The sequence below is a fragment of the Lytechinus pictus genome, chromosome 1 (assembly GCF_037042905.1).
Source record: "Lytechinus pictus isolate F3 Inbred chromosome 1, Lp3.0, whole genome shotgun sequence".
NCBI classification, from domain to species: domain Eukaryota; kingdom Metazoa; phylum Echinodermata; class Echinoidea; order Temnopleuroida; family Toxopneustidae; genus Lytechinus; species Lytechinus pictus.
This window is the reverse complement of record NC_087245.1, coordinates 39,342,947-39,369,144: the sequence shown is the minus strand read 5'-3', so window position 1 is coordinate 39,369,144 and position 26,198 is coordinate 39,342,947. Positions and strand designations below refer to the sequence as shown.

General features: G+C 36.5%; 1 protein-coding gene across 2 annotated transcripts; it reads left to right on the top strand.

Moving 5' to 3' along the window:
* Positions 1-6,338: 6,338 nt before the first annotated feature.
* LOC129267012 (uncharacterized) lies at positions 6,339-19,737 on the top strand. Of its 2 annotated transcripts, none has more exons than XM_064102627.1 (7): positions 6,339-6,711; positions 10,584-10,912; positions 12,037-12,154; positions 13,669-13,863; positions 14,302-14,469; positions 16,062-16,252; positions 16,869-19,737. In XM_064102627.1, exons 2-7 carry the CDS (start codon positions 10,754-10,756, stop codon positions 17,895-17,897), a joined length of 1,860 nt encoding a protein of 619 aa, XP_063958697.1. In that variant the 5' UTR covers positions 6,339-6,711; positions 10,584-10,753; the 3' UTR covers positions 17,898-19,737. The 2 variants fall into 2 exon arrangements, with proteins under 2 accessions (XP_063958697.1, XP_063958702.1); XM_064102632.1 differs by having other exon boundaries at positions 6,415-6,707.
* Positions 19,738-26,198: the final 6,461 nt, after the last annotated feature.

Genomic DNA, 26,198 nt, shown 5'->3' with positions numbered 1-26,198 from the left:
CTGGAATAACCCTCGAATAAAAATAAATAACAAAGCAATCTATTTCAGGTCTTGGGATTTACGAGGAATACATTTTGTTAATGACATTCTTAGAACAGATGGTACCTTCTTTCCATACTTTGAATTTCAACGGGTTTATGGTATACAAACCAATTTTCTACAGTATTACGGTCTTTGTGACGCAATTAGGTCTGGTTTTCCCACACATTTACATATAATTACTAAATCTATTGAACCAATCATTCCTGAAGCTCTGCACCTTGTTGTGAAAACACGTGTAGGTTGCTCAAATAATATATCGCTCTTTTTTTTAACTTTAAAGTTGAAGAATGTTAAGCCCCCATCACACTTATTCGGAATCAGCAGAAATCAAGCAGAAGCTGGAAAGAAAAAAATATTCAAAAAATCTAGAAATTTTTGGGAGGAACTTATGAATTCACCAAACTGGAGTTGAAATTCAGTAAATTGACCAGGTGTATCATCATACACTAGTCAAAATGAACCGCAATGGAGTCAGATTGATAATTCGTGCTACGTTCTTGGACATTCTAGGGGCATTCTAAATATCCTGACTGCATTCTGAGTGCATTCGAAATATTTTTGTCATTTCTTTTGGCCGTCCCGAAGGTTTTGGTCATGTTCAAAACATTCGAGGGATATTTTCGAACGGTGTTCGAAGTAGATTTAAATGACCAACTGGTGGTCAAACAATAGTCCTTTCATTCAGGCCAATTCTGCTTGATTCGGAATAAGTGTGATGGGGGCTTTAGGCTCTTGTCAGCCGGAAAGGTCTGTTAGGTTTTCGAGATGACCTTTGGGTTGCTTTTTGTATGATTCCTTTTCAGGCAACAATGGATAATAAACATAAGATGGTTTCAAATTAAAATTTTATACAAAATATTTTATATATGAAAGATTCTCTGTTGAAATTTGGTATAGTAACAAATATGAAATGTACTTTTTGTATTGATAATGATGAAACATAATGATGGGCGCGTCGTGGTCTAGTGGTTCTGACTCTCCCTTTCAAACAGAGGGTCGTGGGTTCGAATCCTAGCCATGGCGTGTTTTCCTTCAGCAAGAAATTTATCCACACTGTGCTGCCCTCGACCCAGGTGAGGTAAATGGGTACCGGCAGGAAGAAATTCCTCAAAAAGCTGTGCGCACCAGAATCGGTAGACTAGCTTCAATTTCAATTTCAATTTATTTACCATCTTTAAAAATAAGTGTACATAAAAATCTGGCATGAAATACAAATACATATTGTTTAAAAATGGAGGGATACCCTTAATAAGCACAGTGCTTGTAAGCAGGGTCCCAACATACACTAAACATTTGAGGTTAACATTATAAATTATACATTATAACATTATAATACAAATTATACATTAAAATACATATGTAATAATAAACACACACACACATGTGTATACACATAAATTAGAGAGAGAGAAAAATAGAAAGAGAGGGGAGACAGTGAAGGTGGAAGAGGTAGAAAGGAAAGAGTCATGATAAATACCATTCACAATTAAAGAAAAGAGAATGAGAATTTAACATCGTATAGATAATACATTGTAACTCAGCATGAATTCATTTTAGAAAAGTACAGTCTTTTTAAAGAGAGTTTGAATTTGGAAAGTGTTGAACTTTGTTGAGTAATGTGGTCAAGGCTATTCCACAATTTAAGACAAATTTAAGACCATGGAAGAGGAAACCTTGGGTTGATAAAATAATTTACATTGACGCGTGTTATAATTATATACTGTTGAGTTAAGCATGTTAAGAGTAAACATATTATCAAATATCTTTGGCAAAATTCCAGATTTTTATTTATAGATGAAAATAAGGAAATCCATAGGAATGAGATCAGATAAAGGTAAAATATTCATTTTGATGAACAATGGCATAACATGGACAGTTATATGGAGATGATGAAATAAGTCTCATTGATTTTTTCTGGAGTATTGATAATTTAGATGACTTTTGAAAGTATGACCCCAAACTGAGTTGCAGTATGTTAGGTGAGGCAAGATTAGGCTATGATACAAAGTAATAAGTATATTTTTAGGCAATATGAATTTAAGTTTTGAAATGATTCCTATAGACCTCGAAACTTTGTTACACACATTATTAATATGTGGTTTCCAAGAGAGGTATTCATTAACTGAAATACCTAAAAATTGAATATTTTCTACACGTGATATATCATGACCACCAATAGTAAGATTTGAGAGGTCACTTGGAACCCTCCTGTTTTTTGTTCTGAAAATAATAAATTTAGTTTTATCAAAATTCAAAGAAAGTTTATTATGGTAATAATGATATGGGTCTATAATTAGCTTAGCCGGGGTAATATATATAGACAGGGGCCGCGGAACGGTTTTCAAAGTGGGGGGTGAGCCAAAAGTGGGGGGGGGGGCTGACCATGCAAAAAATTACAATCATATGGTCATTTTTACGTTTTTGTACACGGTTTTGGAAAAAAGTGGGGGAGCTGAAACCCCCCCAGCCCCCCACCCCCCGCTTCCCCTGCCCCTGATATAGGAGCGCCTTGAGCACCTAGCAAGGTGGATACGTGCGCTTTTATTTTATTTTTTATTTTAAACAATTATGCATATATTTTGCCTTTGTACTCATTCTAATGTAATATGGTCGAAAATAGAATCATGGATATTTCAAAATACTCGAGAGGTGATCGTATTAACGAATGAAAACAAATTGTTTGGATTTTGTGGTACAAATAATAATGCTCTTAACTGTGTCATGATGATCGTAAGAAAAGAGATATATTTAGCCAAATTGAGAAAAGAGTTACCTTCATTTACCTCAATTATGTTGGCTTTAAAACTTAATTATGAAATGGAAAAATATATTTATAAAACAAATTTCAGAGCAAATAAGTTCAGAAAGAAATGGTTTCGTTTCAAAAACTTTTTCGAACAAGCTGGCAATCTATCACATTAACAAAAATAATTATTACAGTACCTGTGTTTATTTCTTAGATACATGTATCAGATCTCTTTTTTTTCTTGCAAAATTTGCTTTGGCTGTGACAAATTGATTGTATAATAAGTCAGTTTGACTACATGTCTATGTATTAGGAATTATGTATATACCATGTTTATTTACTGTTTGTCTGAAAAATTGTAAATATTTATACAGTGTAACTATGTTTTTTGAAAATAAAGAACCCTGTGGAAGGGGGAAAAAAGAAAAAAAATGTATACAAACTATAAAAAACACTTATATTGTATTAAAAATACGTACAATCTGTACAATCCATCAATAATTGTATTTATTTATTCATTTGATTTTGTGTTATTTCCACATTTCACTAACAAAGTAAGTATAATCATTTTTCGGCATTTCATAACAATAAACATAATGACGAACATAGTAGCATATTTATTGTTCAGATATAAAGTCAGATATAAATTATACATGGAAATTTTTTATCTTTAAAAAATGATGAAACATGTATATAAACTATATTTTGTACTTTAATCATGCAACAATTCTTGTAAATAATGTGCTTTTCTTGATTTTTTTTCAATAAAAACAGAATTATAAAAAAAATACCAAATATGTCGAATTAATAATTAAATGTGGAAGACAGACATAGTAAGCTTGGAGCTTGACATTGATGGTTGCAAGGGCCTATTAACAACGGGAAGGCAAAAGATATTCATTCGAGCCAACCCATTCTCCATTTTTTTTAAATATAGCTTGTTGACAAAGTGTATGAAAGAGATTGTCCATCTAACACTGATTCTATTGCGGATAACTACTGAACCCCTTTTTCCCAAATTGGGAAGAAATATCACAACCATTGGAACTATATTAGAATGGCGGAAGGATTAGGGATATTTTACTGTTTCAGGTGATGAATTTGATCCCGCAGGAGATGTCTTCATAAATGCCAAATTATTTTTAAAATGAGCAGGTCGAGGGACCCTTTTTCTGGTCAGATATGGATTGTCAGATTTACATGTATGTCCTGTCAACTATTAGTAAACATTCGACCACCGAATTTCATCATTATTTTCTATGATGTTTTTTTAAGTGCCATTTTAACACACCAGTCTATGATTTGGGCCCGTGGAACCTGATGTAGGCCTCGAGAGGAAAGGAGAGGGAAAGCCAGACTGTATACAGTTCATTAAAAGAAAGAACTGCAAATATAGATTTTTGTAAATATTTGCAGTACTTCTTTTTAAGAGAAAAGTTCAGAAGCGTTCATTACCTCGAAATTCTTAAGACCAAGTTGACCGTTTTGTTTGCGACAAGTGTGTGACCAGAGGCAGCTGAATGTATTTTCGTTGGTGGCATGGGGGCGAACAAAATGGAAAGGACATTTGTCACAAGGATACTGATTACAATCATATTTTCACCATCAGATTACATTTCTGCCTGAAGTACATGTGTGTTTCGTGCTAATGCCAAGTTGAGCAAAACCTTTTTTAAGGGGATTTCTAATCATCAAATCTAAAATAAATGTGGCGAGGGGGCGAGGGGGGGGGGGATCATGCTATAAATAAAATCTTTGTGGAATCGAGGGATAATTTGTACTAAAAATATTATACATAAAATACTCTATACTTCAAGTTAAGAGTATATGATACTGAAAACATTGACCAATTCAATGCCGTTATCAGCATTGCTTCTTGGTGGGTCTATGTACGCAAGTCCAAGCACGCCATTGGAGAATACACAGAGGCAAGTTAGGACAACAATATTTCCCACACACTTTACAATTTCATCCGATTATAGGAGACTTTAAATCACATTAATTCCATAACAATCTGAAAAATATTTCAAATATGATTTTTTTTTCTCCAAATTTTGAATGTTGCAGTAGCTCCCAATATAAAATTAATGATTGTTCAAACTCTTTCCTTTCTGCAATATCTTTCTTTTAATTTTCATCATTGTGCTATTTCCACCTTCGGAGGTTTATGTTGTGGCCTGTGATGACCTACATGTATAATCATTTCAAGAGCACCCTTAATCCCGATAATATTGATTCCCTTTTCATTCTCATTTCACCTTTAATCAGTGAGTAAATGAGTTTTCATTGAACAAAATATGGACTGTTTAATACTTACTTGCTCTTTATATTACTTTGTCCTTTTCTTCTGTAGTTTAATTTATTGAAATTTAACCTTTATCATCCTTTGTTGCACATTATTTTAAACGATTGAAGCAACTTTTAAAGGCTCGCCCACTACGCTCACTCGCTGCATTTCTTCCATGATTACACACCCCTTGAAAGACGATTTGGTCATGATCATTCTGTCTTCCAACTATTGTAAATTTGCTCGCTCGCTTCACTCGTTCGCATACATGCCTGTTCGCGTATTGATATTTTTGTAAGTAATTTCTTTATATCCTAACAAATCCTTCACAATATAGCCATCGAACAAATTCATGATAAGCATTTAAGTGAAAGATGGTAGTATATATAAAGTACGCACTTACAGTATACGCACATAGCAGGGGATGTGATAATCACACTCCCCTTGAAAGAGGGTTTTTGGACATCATTTTGTCTTCCAACTACTGAAAAGTTGCTCGCTCGCTCGCATATTATTGATATTACCTTAAATCATTACTTTACAGACCTTTAGCTGAAAGATGGTTGTAATATATATTTGGTCATGTACCCCCGTATACAAAGCCCTTGGTGTTGGGGTGTACCTTAAATTTTGAATTTTCAGATCAATATATTGCTATCACCCCCCCCCCCCCCCCCCCCTGCTCGGACCGGATTTACGCCAATACAGATTATAGAATCCAAAATCAAAATATGCATGTAAATATCTTCCACATCTTTTTTCTACTTGCAAATTTGGGTGGCGACAAAGTCCACCTTCAATGTTTGAATTTTTTAGGGAATTGCTCTTCGTCTTCTCCTCCTCCTCTTCTTCTTCTTCTCCTTCTTCTTTTTCTTCTTCTTCTCCTCTTTCTTCTTTATCTTCTTCTTCTCCTCCTCCTTCTTCTTCTTTCTTCCTTCTTTTTCTTCTTCTTTTCCTCCTCCTCATCCTTCTTCTCCTCCTTCCTCTTTTTCTCCTCCTCCTCCTTCTTTTTCTTCTTCTTCTTCTCCTTCCTCTTCTTCTTCTTCATCTTCTCCTCCTCTTCTCCTTCATCTTAGTGCCGCCCTCAAACAATCACGAGATGTTACCGAATTTCAAACAAGCTTACTGATGGGGGGGGGGGTCGCTCGCTTTTATACTCAGTGGCTTTACTGAATTGATTGTAAAAGACCTTTGGACTGTCCCCTGAATATTATATTTTTTTGAATGACACTTCCCTCTTTTATATAGCAGTGTCGTGTCTTTTCTTCTTATTATGGTTGAGCGCTCGGGTTGTTGGGTTGCACGCATGCTTATTGTTGTGTACTCCATACTGTGTGTGCGAGCTCTTTTACCACTGCACTGGAATAGTACACTACTGTACCAATTATATTGACGTAGGTCTCATTCAATTTTTTTTTCGAGCACAGGGATTTCCCTTTCTTGGAGGGGGATCCGTTGTTTTTTGTCACTGAAGGATGCGGAAGTAAGCTTCGACAATGGAAGTGGCTGCTTAACTTTCTCTTCAAGAGATCAGAACTCCTGAATCTACTGAAAGTTTAGGACAGAAGTGACGGTATAAACGTCGCCAGATTTGGAGGAGTGCGTCTGTTCAACATCGGTGAGGCCACTAAAGTAAGTAAGTATATGTTCGTTTCATTCATTTTGAAAAACTGAATCTAATTTAAAAACTTAACATATAACTTGACTATATTTCGGTATATAGCGTTCCATTATTGACGTGAAAAATCAGATTTGCTTTAGGTACATTATAACACGAGAGAATCACTGTCGAATATATTCCATTTTCTAGTAAAACTATATATTGTGGTGGGTGGTTTTAGGAAGGCGAATTATGTATACGAATATAGATGCGTGTTACAATTCTGCCGATACTAGTTTGGGAAACCTGCTTTCGTGGGATATGTTTTTGTTCATTGGTTATATTTTTCTACATTTATTTAATGACTGGAATATCAATCCCCCAAGCCATATTGTGTAAATTACAAAACCAACTATCTCATCAATACCTGTGAGAAGGAAAAAGATGTAATCATTGATGATTAAGATGCAATTTAGTAAATAAGCATTCGATGGACTCAGCATTACATCCATACATGATCAAAATACTTGCTCCTATATAAATTTTTGATGAGAGTAATATTTGATAGCAACAGTACTTACCGTAGGGATAACGATAATGATGATAATAATGATACTAATAATAATATGTTAATGACAATAATATACTAATAATGATGAGGATAATAATATTAATAATAATGATAGTAATAATAATAACAATAAAAGCAATAATAGAAATAATAACAATAATAATAATATTATCATCATCATGATCATGATAATGGTAATAAGTTTTTATTCTTATTATGATTACATTATAATAATAACAATAATTATTATTATAATAATGGTTGTCAGTATTATTAAAATGTCAGTTTTATGTTTATTAATTTTGTATAATTTTATATTGTAATATTTCATTTAAAATCACTTGAATTTAATATTTTGTTATACATAACTTGTTTTACCATGCTTCTTTTGTTTGGTTTTTTGGTATATGAATACAAATTAGATGACATGCAACATTGACTTGTCTATGGAATGAATGCATATAAATAATAGGCCATTTAAAAAAAAAACTTGGATTTGTGGAAGTATCAGCAACTAAACAATTAAACATATAATTATGTCAGATATTAATCTCTCAACCTGAGAACTATATAAATCTACCCATTATGTTTCCACATTTCACCCTAACTCTTTATTTTACCGTGTAATAATTAAGCCGATATTGTATTTTACCCCTTACATACATGAAGCTTAGCAACAATTAACAATTAACCCACACTGTCCAACCTTATAGCTAATTAGTAATTATTTCCAATGAATACCCAATTTGACGCATGTTTCGCCTGCGTGCTATATTTACCGGGCATCGTATACGCATAGAGCTAGTCCATGCTTGGTATACGTTAAAGAAAGTAACCCTTGGTCCGGACCTTGGTCTTTATAGAAATGTGGGGATCTAGGGGAGCGTTTCATAAAAAGTTTTGCCAGTGATTGTCAATGACAGATGTGATAAGCTACTGTACATCCTTGCATCTGATTGGTTGACAGCAAATTAAGCAGTGAAACCCATTGACAACACCTTTCATGAAACGCTCCCGTGCATTGTTCATGACCACGACGCACGACCCCTTGTCAAGAAAATCCTAACTTTACATTGTTCCCCTTTTCGTCATCCACGTATTTTTTTTTCTTCTTGTTGTTGTTCATCCACTTCCAGGGATTCTTTCAAATATTTTTGATAGAAAAATAACGTTCTCCTCAATAGTACTTCCTGGTTTAACAAGCAGGACTTTCTAAGAAGCGATGACGTCATCAGGAATTTTATTGTTAGTTCACGCTTTGTTTTTGGGGCTACCCTTTGGGATGAGTCTGGTATAGCTGTTTAATAGATATAACTTTTAAATTGCCATGGAGACACCAATCCATGAAATATACTACGCGTTTATTAACAAAACGAAATTAGTTCCTTTTTTTTTATTTGTTTGTTTATGCGAATATCTATGGTGTGCATATACATGTATATTAATTGAATTGTTGTGCAGTATAATCTATGTAAATAATGTATGTATATTTTGTAATGCCAACAGATTGAATATCCAGTGAGGACAATAAATTAATGAATCTGAAATTAATATGAGATTAAATTAATAAAGAACTATCCAAATGATATGAGTTCAAATTAAGCGTTGAAATTAATATGTCATCAAAATGATATGAATTATTATGCGTTCATAAGGTTGCCAAAAAGACCTACAGAGCAAAACATATATTTAGTATGTTTGTCCGTTTGTTATAATAATAATTATTATTATAACAATAATAATAATAGTTTGTTTATTTGAATTCTTATTTATGAATCATAAAAATATGCAATATACAAAGTTACCAGCAATCTGCATAAAGCTATTTTCAGCGAGGCATGCAGTGATAAGTTGGTGTTTTTCAGTGGGAATAAAGTAATTATTGAATTGGATCAGAGGATATATGTGGCACGTCAGCCAGAACCCGGCCCAAGCTGAACCCCTTTCACGTTATTAATCTCTGCAATGTTACAAAACATTTTTATGCAACGATATCTAATTGTTCTTGAATATGATTCATTCGTATTTATGAATTCCGACACCGGAATTCCAGATATAATTACATTTTAAACAAATATCTTGGATCAGGGATCAAGATATTCGCGTTCATAGAGTGTATAAATACCTTTTCCTGTATGCATACAATGCATACCAAAATTTAATCACTTAATGATTTATTATTAATGCTTTGAGAATTATTACCCCCCTCCCCCTCCCCCTCTCTCTCTCTCTCTTATAAAGGGTAACAATTGTACGAACGTGATCAATTCGACAGTTAACGACAAATATGTCGAAATCTAGTGGTTTCCATATCTTTGTTATTTTCCCAGTTCTCTCCGAATAATAAAAATAACTGTTTTTGCCATTATCAATAATCAGCAAGTATGAATAAAAGTAAGAATTGGTTTTAAAAAAACACAGGTGCACATCATGCATGACTCATCTATATAGTGCTTGGGTTTCAGTTTTGAGATTGCGGTTTCAGTTGTTTATTGAACAAGCAACCCGTAAACATGTATTTCGTGATTTTTTTTATTTCATTTCATACTAATGAAGAGAAAAAGATCGATATTACTTGCAATGACAATCATGCCAGCTCTTTCAGTAACTGATAAAGATGTCAGTAATGAAAATCTATTTGAGTACCGGTAATCACGTTTTGAATCGGTATGCCACTGTACATCACATATCCTAGACATTAACTCAAACATGGATCTATTTACCTCGATTTACCTGACCTATCTGTACATGTTAAGCTGATATCATCAGCTAACTACTGTTATTTGTCTAACGGTGACCAATTAATGCATTCCATTGGCAAAGGTAAACAATCGTTACCATAACAACGGACAAATATACATGTATGTCCAGAAGGATAAAAATGTGGACTTTGATAATATGGTTACACTGGATATTCTCTTTAAATTATATGAGTGGTAGGGTGTTCAGTAGGGTCGGTTCGTTTCTTCACCTTTTCCTTGATACGGCAGGAAAATCAGCATTTTGACGCAAACCAATTTTTGCGAGTCTCAAGCGTAATATTTAATTTAAAAAAAATGCTACCATTTAGAACAGGCCGAAGCCCAAGAACATACATGAAAAAAATATATCCATGTTCCTTTTTTTTTAGTTGCAAGGACCTTTCCAAAGTGTATTTTCTGTATTTCTCTGCAAATCTGATGAATGTTGCAATGTAAATGCATTCTTAAATGATAAACTTTGAGTTTATATTTTATGTGATTCTTATATTATGTAACATTGGTCTGAAATACTATTGATGGGCAAAATACTTAATGGAACTGTAATTATTTCATGAAATTAAATTTCTTTTTAACAGATTTTTTTTTATCAACGATTGATACTTGAGACGCTATGATTAACCTGTGAAAATTCAGCTGGGGAGCCAACACCTTATCGCTCGTAGAAAATTATTGGCAACCTCGTCGTGGAAAACTGGTTGGAATAGAATTGGAGGAAAGTGAAAGGTCGGGTATACCTGGGGCAACGATGGAGGAGGTAGACTATAAGAGGGTCCGGGAGGTCATGTGGACGGATAAAACGTTCAGACTCCAGGAGCTACCAGCCTACTTCGGGTTCCCTCTCCTTATCAGGGTTGTCAAGGGATCTGATGATATGGAGCACAAGGAAAAGTTTGCGAAAGGAGAGGTAATAATAACGATGGTGGTTGCGGTGGTGGTGGTGATGTTGATGTTGCTTGTATTGTTATAATTCGAGTTCCTATTCATAAAGGTGGTAAATGAATGTAATGATAAGGAACACAGAAACTTGCGGAAGGAGATGTAATAGTGGTGGTGCATAGTTGTTTAGTGATGATGATGATGATGATAGTGATGATGATAGTGATGATGATGATGGTGGTGACGATGATGATGGTGGTGATGATGATGATGATGACGATGATGATGATGATGATGATGGTGACGATGATGATGGTGGTGGTGATGATGATGGTGGTGGTGGTGGTGGTGATGGTGTAGCTTGAACTAACACTTCTTGTTCCCTTTCTTCATTAATGTGGGAAATAGCTCTGACGATAAGAGGCACAATGATAAATTTTCGAATGAGGTAACAATGTTGATACTGGGATAGTGGGATTGTGATGATAGTACTGCCAATTCGTCCAATTGCCATCTCGTCTACTATCATTTGGTCTACCATAAGTTCGTCCACCATAAGTTCGTCCACTCACCACATGGTCTACTTTCATTTAGTCTAATGCCATTCCATCTAATAACCAGCTGGTCCAATATCCATTTAGTCCATATACCGTTTGGTCTATTTGGACTTAGTGTTAAATTGTGCAAAATGAATGAAAATAAAATGGATATGAGACCAACGGATTCGGTGATACGAAAAATCAGCCCTTCACACATTTTGAAAAAGATATTTTATTGTTCTTATTAATTCTCTAAAATTACATCCATACAGTACAATTCACATAGTAACAAGTGTAAAAATCATTTGAACCAATTACTTGAATTAATTATGCAAATCATGCAATATTATTGAAAGAAACGGTATCGCATAGGACGAAATATCATAGTCTAATGAATTACAAAATAAGAGAGAAAAGCCAATGGACATTAAAGAGAGAAAAAATCAGGGTGAAAAACTAATGAACCAATGAATATTGCCATCATATGGAACACGAATAGAAATTTTCTGCAATGAAAATAAATCGATATTACATAATCCCAATTAACGTGATGATCACGTGACTCTTCACGTGACAAGCTCGATCAATATTTGTTTTATCATCTCTTCTTCAGATTCTACGAATAGATGGGGAGGAGAGGCAGAGGAGAGTGATTGCGACCGACTCCAAAGGAAGGCACTGGAGCTTCCCCGTTCATATTGGTGCTAAGTTTGACGTCAAAAGCAAGAAAGGTGAGCCTATATGCGCATCGCTGATGACACGACATTTTCTCCGGCGACATTTGCTCCGGTCTTAGAGTTAGGATCGTAATGGAGTAGGTTCAGAATAATGTAAAGATACGGACTGTGGTTTATTTAGTTTTGGAGGTTAAGATTTATGTTTGCATGGCTTAACGTGCAGATTGTCCATCGGAGCAATTGTCACCGGAGCAGATGTCATGGAACAGCATCGCGTCAATCATCTATTGCAAAACGACCATTTAATTGCCACTCGATCATCACTCATTACTGCCACATGAGAATACTTTTAATACAGTGTCATTTACGAATGATTACTTGATATCAAAGTCCAAGGCAAACACAATATATCGATGTAGTATTCCAATTAGAGATACCCCATTAATGAAACGTGGGGAAAGCACCAAGACTGCATGACAACCCGGCCCTTTGATCTCAAAGTTTGTCTAGGCAGGTCGAATTAACAACGCTCAGACAGAATTTATGGTCTATGAATAATTAGTTTTTGGATTTTGGATACTAGTTCATAAATTCATTGGCATATAGGTGGGGGCTCGGGTCACCCCCCCCCCCCCCAAAAAAAAAAAAGGAATACACCTCCATGAAAAAAAAACGGAGATAAAATAAAATGAAAATAAAAGAATGAAACGTGTGTTTTTATGCCTCCAATATCTCCAATGAAACAATAATGTAGGTATCTAAAAGGCTACCTTTATGTCGTCATGATTCAATTTGATGCGAGTTTGGCCCCCATCATCACAAAACTTGGATACTAGTTCATAAATGCATTGGCATATAGATGGGGGCTCGGGACTTGAATAAATCAATAAATGAACTGAAAAAAAATGAAAAATTCTCCCCATGTGCCATATTATCATGCCCCTCAAACCCTACTGCCTCGTTCCGTCATTGCATGATGAATCCAGTTTGTGATTCATGGCAAGAATTTACATTGCTGTCAGGTTTTGTAGGTGACGAGCCCACCACCCCCCCAAAAAAAATATAAATAAAAAATAAGTGTCCCAAAATGAATTACGATATTTCTTCTTAGTTTGAAAAAAGCACATCCTTAACTTTGAAATGATTTATAATTTGTAAAAATTGATCAACAATAACTCACTCAAATACTTGATTGAATGCAGAAGAAACAACAAGAGCTTCAGAAAATAAGGTGAAATCGTTTGAAGTTCAGGTTCGCTCAAGCATGAGATGTTCACACCATGCAATTTCAATGAAACTTCTATGCATTCTACAAAAACGTGTGTCAAAGAAACTCTTGTACCCTGTTTTCTAATCAACCTTACAACTTTGAATTTTTTTACAGTATAAAGAAGAATAAATACTCCTTCAGATAAGCTAACTTTCATATTTTTGCTTTTTGAAGACCAAATTACATTTTTTGGCTATTTATAGTGAGAACCTTCCCTGGCGACTTATTGGTGATTTGGGGTGGCTGCCTATTAGAGTATAGTAATTGTTTATATTGTTTTTTGTAATACCACAAACAGAAAAGCGCAAATCGATGTACATGAGCGAGATCGTGGAAGCGGAGAAACTTCCCAAGAAGTTCTGTTTCGCTAAGAAGGATGACATGCAGATTAAGATTACGGGCGAGGAGCATTCTGGACCACTGATAGAGGGCGACTTCAAGACCAAGGAAGTGACCCGGGTCAGGATCTTCAAGGCAAACAGGATAACTGACGGTAAGACGCTTATCCCCTTCCTTGTTCTGTCATGAAAGATGAAGTAGTAGCTCGAGCTAAATCCGAGGTAATAAAAAGTTAAGCTTTGCGGGCGCGTCGTGGTCTAGTGGTTCTGACTCTGGCCTTTCAAACAGAGGGTCGTGGGTTCGAATCCTAACCATGGCGTGTTTTCCTTCAGCAAGAAATTTATCCGCTCTGTGCTGCACTCGACCCAGGTGAGGTGAATGGGTACCCGGCAGGATTAATTCCTTGCATGCACTGACCGCCAGTGATGGTAGCTCGAGCTAAAGCTGGGGTAATAATAGCAGCGCTTTGTATCCTCAGGCAAAAGGCGCTTTGTAAATACAGCTATTATTACTAGTATTATTATCCTCTGGCAAAAAGCGCTATATAATCCCAACCAGTAATATAATCATTATTACTCTTTCCAATTTACAGGTGATATAACGCTCAAAGTGGTGTTCCTGCCTGCCTACATGGATGTCGAGGTTGTCATAGCAACCAAATTGGCTTGTGAACCAGATGCATATTGGGACGACTACATGGACGCCATGACACGCGACATCAACAAGAAGGTCAACTTGAACATGTACAGGGGTAAATCAGGTATGACCATTTCACTTGTTCCTATCACTCTTTTGGGTATATCTCACTGGGCTTGCGACTACTTTACGACTAGTTTGCGACTCCTGATTTGGCTAGTTACAGAGACGTCACCGCGACGTCTCCGAGACACCTCCTAAATACTATGGAGTCTCCGAGGAGTCGCATGATATTCGAACATGCTCGACTTATCCGAGACATTGTCTAGTCTTCGCAATGTCTCCTCGACGTATCCAAGACATCCCCATCGGTTGCAGAGAAGTCGCGGAGACTAATTACATCTCCGACTGCTGAGATGTCTCCGCGATGTCTCTACAAAGTCGTTACGATTGCATAGAGACCTTGCAACAATTTCGCCGCGACTTAGATATTAGCAGCTGACTAGATTATTATCATTATCAATACCAAATAGCTTTGAACTTTGAACTGCTTTGTTACAGGTAACTCAAATTTTGAGAGCAAATATAAAAAAAGATGATTGGATATTGCGTGTTCAGTTTACCAAGAAAGGACAGTACCATTACAATATACAATACATGTTACATTTATATAGCGCATTATACATTGACGTTTTATTGCCCTTATTGACACTACACATGACTGAGTAAATTAATCTGAATAAAGGGTACAGATACCATTTGTAAACACGTACATTTCAACCATTGGCTGCCGTATGTGTATTTTTTTTTTTTTTATAAATAAACCATGAATACGTCCAACTTTTTTCGGTAAAATGGTGAAATGAATTGACGGAAACTGATCATCAGTAACCAGGAAAAGACAACCCATTTAATAAAAGTATCTGAAAGGTTGGACATCAAATTATTTAAGCAACAATTACATTCGATATTGTGTTCCATGTTTTTTCAATGAATATTTTTATAGAATATTTTACTTGGTATAGAAATTATAACATTTTGTAACATATTCTTTTGATAAACCCATAGGCGGATCCGTGTGGGGGGGGGGGGGGGCCGCGTCCCCCTTCCATATTGGCGAAGGCTAGATCCGCCCCTGTAAATCACCCATCAACTGAAGAGACTAAGTTGGTCTCAAAAAGCCATAATACGTCCATTCAACTAATCCCCGTATCTCACTATGGGATCCGATGCGACGCGATTTTTCAAGAAATCGCATTTTGCATTACATATGGAAGTTCCAAGAAGTATTATTATTTTATTTTAAGTTTGGCATATTGTTAGGAAAACTAAAATCATATTTTTACTTTGCGACAAGCCCTATGGTCGGAGTAAAGTCCAAATCGGCTTCAAGTCGCAGCCGATGATGACGTCATTACGATTTGGAATTGAATTTGTTTTTATTCATTCAGGGGGGCTCTAACTGGTAGTCCTACCACTATTCTGAACTCTGATCCGTAATAATTTATTAGTTGGAATATCCATATCAAATGTTATCACAATTAATTTGAAATTCGGCTCGCACCGAATCGCATAGTGTAAGACGGGCTTGACAATCTACAAAGTGCTGACATTGAGAGTTATTGAAAGCCGATGAGTTGTGATAACACACCTATAATACGTTTACTGACAGTACTAGTAGTCACGATTCGTATTCCCTTTCATTTTTCTTTTAAGATATTCAAATCTACGAGTTTTCTGAGAAAACGAAGAAATCCAAGGCGAAGGCAGCATGTCCGTACGAGGAGCAAGCACCGAGCAAGATCGTGTCCATCGGGAGCATCATCAAGCAAAGGCCATCCAGTACCAAAACAAGGACACCTTCTAGGACGCCCTCTACGTCATCAGGAGGACGGAATCCAAACATGGTAGGTCAATTAATCTCACGTTAGCCTAGTCAGTGACGTATAGGTTATTTTCGTCTGGAAATGAAGTAAGAAGTGTTATCCCATTCACATATCCGTAGAACAATATAGGTATATACATGCCAAAGAAGGTCTTAAGGTCGATGTCTTGATCAGGTGTCCGTTTCATAAACTTGATATAATTACAAATTGTCATTAACAGTTTAATAAATCATTCAATTAAATTGGCCGATAGGAAAATTGTTATAGAAATCTTGCATCTTTAAAAGTCTTTATGAAACAGGTCCATCGTCCATAAGGCCACAGTTACACCGGTGAGCCCAAATAGACTAATAAAAGTCATTACGCTATTTTCATATAGCATACATTGGTGATGTGCGTGTAGCATTACTTTCATCCACTGACGGTGATCCTTCGGGACGTGTCCCTCTTCTATTTTCAAAGTTTGTACAGTAGCCTATGGGAGACGATCCCGGGAGACGATTGTCTCGTCCCCACAGACCGTAATATTCCACTAAATCGCTGCTTATGCTTCATCTCTTCCTCTGTCTAAAAACTCTTTAATATATATTGTTCTCCCCAATGATATCAAGATTTTACCGTTTCACTTCTGTTGCAGAGCACGTTCAACACTCCGGAAGCCGATCCCGAGCCAGAGGAACCTAAACGCGCAGTAAAGGATATCCTCACCGATCTACAGGACAAGAATGAATCCGAACTGACGGAAGAAGAGGTTCGGGTTGCTCGGCACCGGCGGATGTTACTCGCCATGCTTGCGAGAGAGGACGAAGAAGAGCAGGAGCAGAGGCGATCACAGATCATCCCGGATGGAGCCACGTTCGAAGGTGATGAGGTTGATGGTGCCGGTGGTACCAACGATGGCGATGATCAGGATGATAACGATGATAAAGACGTTGAGAACGACGACGACGATGATGATGACGATGATGACGATGATGATGACCGTGACGTTGAGTCAGTGGACGCGAGAGGAGAAGGAGATGGTGATGTTTTAGATGAGGTCAGGAGACCTCGTTCGCCAGGTGATGGCTCAACCTATTCTGCAGAGTCAGAAAACAACGAATCCGTCTTTGTCGATACCCCTCCAGAACCCGTTCGACAAAGGCCTCGCATTCCCACACGTCGTACTCCTGGTCTAAGTTACGATCACAGTCTCTCATCAACAAACGCTCAACCTCTTGATCAGGAGGTCAACAAGCCCACTAAGAAATCCCCACCACCGATTCCAGTTAAACCAAAGCCAGCTCTACCTGCAGGACAGAAACCACCAATCTCACCGAACAAACCAGTTGTATCACCGCGTGAGCCCGCCCTCAACCATCCAGTAGTTCCACACGTTTCGACTAAGATCAGTCAAGCCCGAGTCGTTAGCGCTTCAGACCCCGCTCGGTTTGCGACCATTCAAGACTTTCCTGAGGACCTTCGTGGCCTGACGATTGATGATATATGCAAAGCCTTGGAATTCTTAAGCCTTGATAAATATAAAGGACAGATCAGGGACAACAAGATCGATGGTGAGATGGCGTCAGATCTGTCCGAAGACATGCTGAAATCAGACCTTGGTCTTAGCGGTCTTGAAGCAAAGAAATTGCATAAATTCATTCATCATAACTGGAGGCCAGTGTGATGGAATCTTTCCCCTGAAACGTCTCAACTCAAATTGTTTAATTTTGTGAAGGGTTTTATTATGATGTCATCATACTTATGTGTTGTGTCATTTAATATGATCTCTGACTGTTGAAATGTGTTTGAATAAGTAAACCAAGTTGAATAGTATTTTGGTCTACAGTGCATAATCATGATATAACCACCGTTATAATCCAGATAGGGGTCAGTTAATCGCCAAACGGAAAGGAAGGAAATATCGACGTATGTTATGATGTGAGTATTTGTTGTTAAGATGCCAGTTGCTACTATAACGTGCTTTCAGTTTAGTTGAACATAAAAAAAGCAATCCCGATTACGAATCTGGCTTTAGAAGATCGCTACAGCAGTCAGCAGCTTAATAAGACGAACGGTTCGGGAAACAACTTTAATTTTCCTTATATTTTAAAATTTATATTTCAAAGTGAATTATGTGTTCTCGAATTTCAATCAGTGCAACGCAAATTGGCAATTCGGATGTGACTTTTCAAACAAGCTTTTCTCCTATTTGCTCCATGCTTAAATATTTTTTTTTTCAAGAATTCGCAATCGTGTAGTAATACCATAACAAAATTATGCCTATAAACCATCCATAGTATGAATGGAAAAAAATAACTGTCATAATCAATAAAGAGTCTATGGACTTATTTATTTTTGTAATTTATGAACGGATACATAACCACAGAATTCTAGCATATCTGTCCAGATGTAGAGATATGTTGGTTTCACTGAATTAAAATTCATTTATTTAAAAAACAATTTCTGACTTCTTACAGTGGCAAATCATGGCCTTCAGGATACTTCACAGAATTGCAAAGTTTGAGATTAATTGACTGCAAAATAACACGTAATTTCTTTGATCAGGAAAAAATAACACTTTAATCTCTCTTATTGTTAAGAGGTATTCAACTTCCTTGCTTCGCACATCCGTGACTGCCAAAACAAAACAGCACACTGGAAATTCATGTCAATGATGATGAACAGCATTTGTGTAAAATGCACTATTAGTTTTATCTGTGAAAAACATTCAAAGACACCGGCTCCCCAATATGTCACATATTATTCACTAATTGGCTGCAAATGGTAGGTCTTTAGTTCAGATTTTGGCCCCGTCTTACAAAGAGTTACGATAGATCCAATCAAATTCAACTGTATGGAAATCCATCCATTTTTTCTGCAGGAAATTTGCACAATCTCCTTAGTACACAAAGAGAATCACACTGAATTTCCAAGAGAATGATGAATGTATGCTTATACATCTATCTAAAAATTTTAGGTGTTTATGTTGCTGGCCGTCCATAGTTGTGGTTGATCGGATCAATCGCTACTCTTGGTAAGACGGGGCCTAGATGGTCTCAATGATGTTAAACCATGAATTTTCACATGAACAGGGTATTTTTAGTCCATGACATGCATATTTGTGAAAAAGGGTTTATTTTAAAGTCAAACCATACCTCTCATGTGCAGAGTTAACCAGTGTTTCATGGGGCTAAGTACCCAGAGGTATAGAAGTGCTGTGGCTCAGTGGTTAAGTCTTCATATTTTGAACCCGAGGTCCGGGTATATATCAAATCCCACCGCATTACTCGTTTCCTTTGCCAAGGCACTTATCTCCATTTGCCACTCTACATCCAGGTGCCCGTAACTCAAAGCTTAGCAATCATCATAGAAGAATGTATTAACTATTGATTGCATTGACTGCAATGTACAATCAATCGTGAAAATTAAACGCAATTATCCTTTGTGTCCGGGACCCGGGTGTATGGGTAGCCGTATATACTAGAGCTGGATAATAATAAATGCTAGTTGCATAATCATTATTATTTTTTGTATTTTACCATTGGATTTTTTTGTCACCGGATTAGTAAATTGGGAAACATGAATATTGCAATTTTAATTTCAATTATTAAAATAATTAAATGAGATCCCAAGTAAAAAGCTATCGGCCAAGTGTAATTCAACTATTTGGGACTGCAAAAGTACTTCATTGAACCAAATTATGATCACTTAATCTAAAATTTAATGTTTAGATGTTGTGAATCTAATTTAAGAAAATGCATCTTTTTTTAAATCCATCATTCAGTATAGTTCTCTGCATGCTATAGTGATGATGAGTGGTTTGTTAAAAGGCCGAGTGAGGAATATAGAAAGGAGTTTTCCTATCCACCATGCAGACGCTTTCTGGAACGTAGAGAATCTATTGTCAAAAACCCTTCATGACGAAAAGCAGTCTTTCTAAAAAATCGGAGAATGAAAACAGCAGTGTCGTCCATGACTCTGGATAAACCGCGTATTTGAAGAAAAAAAATTGTCAGATCCGAAACAACTTCACCTGTCTCGGTTCACCAATTTTCGACAAAGGCCACTCGGCTGTTCATTGTGATTTGATGGGCATTTTCAACAGATTTACTGTGTTGCAGAATACGTCCCCCAATGCAAATGCGAAAGCTCGCTAATAATAGGGCGGAGGATGACGTCGTGTTGATGTAAGGGGTGTGTGAGGCCAGGCGTGGATCCATGGGAGCTTAGGGGCCTTGCCTACACGCCCTTTCTGCCCCCCCCCCCCAAAAAAAAAAAAAAAAGAATAAGATAGAAAAGAAGGGAGAGAGGGAGAGAAAAGGAAGTGGAATGGGAAAGACAGAAAGAAGGAAAAGAAGCGAATAGGAGAAGGGAAAGAAAGGGAACGTGAAAAGGGAAGGAGGGAAAGGGAGGGGGGAACCAAAAAAAAAGAATGTGAAAAAGAGATAAGGGAAATAGAGAGGGGAGAAAAGGAGAAAACAAAGGAAGGGGAAGAGAGAGAAAGAAAGAAGTGACAGGGAGGGCGGAAAGGAAGGAAGAAACAGAATAGAAAGGGGGAGAGGGAATGAAGGAAGAGAGAGAGATACTAAAATACACGTCTAGGTAAAGGGAGTGAGTAAAGAAATAGAGGGCACAGTTAGAGAGAGTAGGAAAAATACTAAAATACACGTCTAGGTAAAGGGAGTGAGTAAAGAAATAGAGGGCACAGTTAGAGAGAGTAGGAAAATAAGGGGAGAGAAACCGGGAGAGGGAGAGAGGAGGGAGAGAGAGAAGAGGGAGAGAGAAGGGAAGGAGAGAGGGGAGAGAAAAGGAAACGAGGGAAGTGAAGTTTAAAAAGAGGGGCAGCCTCTGCTCTTGAGTGTAGAGGTTGATATGAAGGGTGGGGCTCGCTGAGCTTTTTAAAAACATTTTTTAATTTTTCGAAATAGTACATAACTTTCAATTCTTTAAATAGTGACGCAAAGGCGGATCCAGGGGGAGGGGGGCGAGAGGCCCTGCCCCTCCCCCCCCCCCTATTGGCGGAGCAAAAAAAAGGAAAAAGGAAAGAAAGAAAAAAGGGGGAAAAGGAGGGAAAAGAGGAGAAAAAAGAAGAGGAGGAAGACGAGTGAATAAAATAAGATGAGGGGAAGACTTGGAAAATAAAAATAATATTTCATGTCACTATATAAAATTTTCGCTCGCGCTTCGCGCTCGCATTGCCTGTTAGGTGATTTTCATATCTTCAATATGGAGTTTAAATATCGTGTTTAGAAGTCAATATACAAAACACATTTCACCTCTGAAATCGAACTTTCATTATATTGTGTGATTTACAAATTGATTTTAAAAAAATGCTCTGTAAAAATATCAGTTTTATGGTCTGAATATTAAAAATTTCTTCTCGCACTGCGCGCTCGCAAATTTTGATTTATAAGGTACCTATTATTTTCATGTATTCCATAAAGTTTTCAAAATATCAATTTTCAGGTATGATTGTCAAAACGTATCAGCTAGCGCTTCAAGCTTGCATTTTGATTGGAGAATTATGTATGTCTCAATATTGATTATACAACAAACTACTTAAAATCCCCTTTTCATGACAGTTTATCAAAAATTTTGGCTCGCGATTTGCGCTCGCATTAATGGTTAAAATATATTAACTGATGCATCCTATTTATAATTACAAAAGTGCTTGAAACGTCCAGTTTTCAGGCCTTAATATCATCAAATTTCGCGCCCTCATTAGGCATTATTCTAATAATCAAAGTGTCCGTTTTGTTTCATCTAGCGCTTAGCAAGAGGAAAAGGAAGATAGTCATCATTTTCATATGCGGTCCTATGTTAAAACTCAAAGTAATAATAATGAAAAATATCAGCTCTTTATTAAGTGCGATCCATATCCACCTCACAATTTTCCTACAAAGTGCTTGAAATATTGAGCTGAAATTGACTCTTTTTTTTCAGATCGGAATATCAAATAAGCTTGCGCTTCGCGCTCGCTTTGATTTTCATGATAAAAATGTATTCAGAATGCCTAGATTCTAGGTCTAAATATGATTCACGCGCGCATGTTTATTCAGATGATCAAATTTTTCTTTTAAAATCATTATCCAGTTTCAGATCACAATATCAAACATTTTCTGCTCGCGCTCTGCGCTCGCATTATTAATGTAAAGAAGACCCCCACTTATCTTTTCATGATTTACAAAACTTGAATAGAGTGTCTCGTTCAGTAGGTCTAAATCTCGAAATTTTCCGCTCGCACATCAATTGTTTAGTTATATACCTATTTTGTTTAAGTTACAAAAAGTGCTTAGAATCTCAATTTTAGGTAAAAATGTAAAAAAATCAGCTCACGCTTCGCGCTCGCATTATTTGATTTTTAAAATATGTAACGTCTTCATGGCTAACTGCAAGCAGTCTTTAACAAGTACCTTTTCCATCAATTTATTTCTGCTCGCGCTTCGCGTTCGTAGTAATTATTCATTTGCATACACCACTTTTTCAGGGTAACAAACATTGCCCAGAATGTTCAAAATTTTAGGAAAAAATACATAATATTTCCAAAAAAAATTAGCTCGTGCTTCGCGCTCGCATTATATAAATGAGGATTATGATAATATATATCAATGTTTATTCATAAGAATAAAGCTAAGAAGTGACTATTAAGACTACCCCTTCAAAGAAACAAAAAATCATCTTCGAGCGACCGATCGGGGAATAATATGGCTGAAAAAAATTCCGCCGCCCCCCATTGGCGAAGTCTGGATCCGCCCCTGGTGACGTCACCCTGAACCTTGCTTCAGGAATATGAAAAATACATTTTTGGTTGGTAGTTACAGGGCCTTTGCATTGTTATCTGTGTGTGGTACCACGTGACTGAATGCGTCATAGTGTACTTGAGTGGGACACCTTTGTTATGACATGTTTACGCACGGGTTCAGTGAATTTCTGTCACGGAGAATATTTGCTTAGGACCAGGGAATTGATCGTTAACAAAAATAAACCCTCATATTATTCGTGTCGATACAGTCCTTTTCCAAAGTTTCCAGACAATAAAGAGAGTTTGAACCTGTTAGAAGAACTGTTCGTTTATCCGTACCACTGCATACTGTACCTTTAAGATGAACATACCAATTCAAGTTGTTTTAGTCAGTAAGGTACATGTTTCATTTTTTCTTCTCGTTTCATTTAAAAGAGGAAAGTTAATTCCAGGTCCATACTTTTGCCCCTTCTCCTTTATTACCGGCACTAGGGTAGATTAAGGACTTAATAATAGAGAGGCGCAAAAATGATGGAATTTAGGACAAACAAACAAATGACTAACGGCCAAAAAAATGTATATATAGCAAAAATTACTGCAACTATTCGCCACGAAAAAGTTGACAAGAAAATAAAGGATATATCACTAAAAAACTTATACTTTCTAATAAAATTTGACGAACAAAAAAGGACAATCGCCACAATAGAATCATAATTTCATCCTCGCTTTCCAATCAGGGTCACCATTCTCATCACAGGACCCACGGAACCGGGGAGGGGTGGGGAGGGCTTAAGTTTTTTTTTTCCAAACCGTGTACAAGAATGTTTGAAAATTCCAGTTGGTTGTGATTTTTGCGTGGTCAGCTCACCCTTCAAAAACGTTCCGCGGCCCCTGAATGCAGACATCAAATGTTGGCTAAAAGTAGGCACATATACCCCCGATCCGCGCCTGAACAACTTTACCATTGATTGATTGATTGATTGATTTTGATACTTATATCACTTATAAGTATAACCTATCAATATTATATTTATATTGGATTTTATTGCAATAAAAACTATCAAAATACAATCACAAGCAGTCAAAGACTAAAATGTGTGAATGTTTACATGTGCAAATAGAAACATAAAATATAAAGTAAACATTATAAATAAATATTTAAATACAATACAAATTCATACAGATGAAAAAGAAATGTATCATAAGTAAATACCAAAGGCCATAACATAATTACTACAAACTGTCACCAATGAAAGAATAGGGGGAGTGAAAGATTAGGAAGAAAGAGGAGAGAGGAGAGGACAAGGATGAGAAAAGGGAAAGAAATAGGGATAAGACAATAGAAAAGGGAAAGCAAGAGGTGGAAATTGGAAAGAGTAAAAGAGGCAACTTTAAACATAAAAAACTCATTATACAATACAAGACATTTAACAATGGTTACTAAACTGTTTAAGTAGTAATTGAAATTGAATCGAGCACAAAAAGGGAAAAATAGAGCTGAGGATATAAACTCCCTGAAAGAATTTCAAGCACTATGTTGATACTGCACATGAGGAGATTAATTGCAAATATTAATCGTGTGCAAACCATATAAATTAAGAAACCTGAAAGAGTACGACAATAATTCCTAAAAGAAAAATAGGAGAGGAAAAAAAAGGAAGGGGAGTGAGAGAGGGAAAAAGAGAAAGAAAGAGAAAGAGAAAAAAGGAAAGAGAAAGAAAGAGGGAGGAAAGGGGAGAGAGAGGAAGGAGAAGAGGGGAGAAAGGAGAGAGAGGAAAGAGAAAGGGGGAGAAGCAAGGAGGAGGGGGGGGGAGAGAATTCCAAGAGAGGAGAGAGAAAAGAAAGAATAACAGAAGACTGAATTGAAAAAAAAAATTAAAAAGACAGAAATGAGGAGAGAGAAAATGGAAAAGTACTGTTCATCAACAAAAGATACATGTTAGAAATTAAATTAAACAAGTTTCAAATCATTGATTATCTTCACTGCTTGAGGTAGGAATGAATTTTGGTACCCAGAAGTACGGCAAGGTATGCGGCAAAGAGGGTCAGAATTCCTCAACTGACGGAAATTTGGCAAGGCATCTCTACGTTGTGGAAGCATGCATGCATGCCTTGATTGTACAAAAGATCTGACAAACATTGTAAGCATTTGTAAGCGTCTATCAGCAAGGGTTGGGATGTCCAAACACTCAAGGGCATGAAGATAATCAATATAGTTACCATTAATAAACCTCAATCACTGAACTTCACTTTTATAAAAAATAAAATAAAAAAAAATAAAAAAAAGTTTATTTACACTGCACATTGAAAAGGGCATTTTGAAAGTGGTTGTTATATAGAATTAAATAAATAAGAAATAGATAAAGATTAATAGACAGGAAGAGGTGATAAGAATTATTATGTTCTCATTCTTATCACATTCGTTGTTCGTTGTGTCCAACCTATAGCATGAACGTTAACTCAAATTTGTATGATATTTTCTGAACAATGGCGTTCTGGAGATATTTATTGTCATTGAACATACGGAAGATTGCTTAATTTCATCTTTAACACCAGGCTTTCAAGATTTTTTTCTCGGAAGAAAAAACACAATAACTCAAAGCAAAGTAGCTTCCAAGAAATCGGGAGTTTTCCTTCATATCAATTGTGGTCGAACAACATGACCCGATTCCCGATTTACAAAGAGTTGTGATAGATCAGATCAACCCCTTCAACTGTATGGAAATTCATCAACGTCATATTTTTTTCTACTGGAAATTCGCACAATTTCCTTTTGTACACAAAGAGCAGCATACTTAATTGTCAAGAAAACGATGGATGTACAGTATATGAATGGACACCATATCCAGAAAATATTTTGAATAAACATGTATCTTATATGTTGGCGTCGTTGGCTTTCCATAACTGTTGTGTTACTATATAAATCGAATCAATCGCAACTTGTAGGACGGGTCCCTGACATTGAGCAGAGCTATGGTCATGATGGTATGTTAGGAGAGAAATCAGACATGAGTGCAATGCACGATTTAAAGAGTTATGGTAATATGTTTTAGTTACAGTATGTAGCGCTTAGAGAGAAAGTAAGTGTAAAGCGCTATATAAGTCGTTGCTTCGATCGGCATCCGTTCGTCTCAAAAGCGCCGTAGCGCTAGGTGATACATTTTCTAAAGTGGCCTGAGAGTCCCACTATCAAATGGCAGTATCTCGAGCAATTTGTGGTGCCATGAGCCTAATTACATCAGG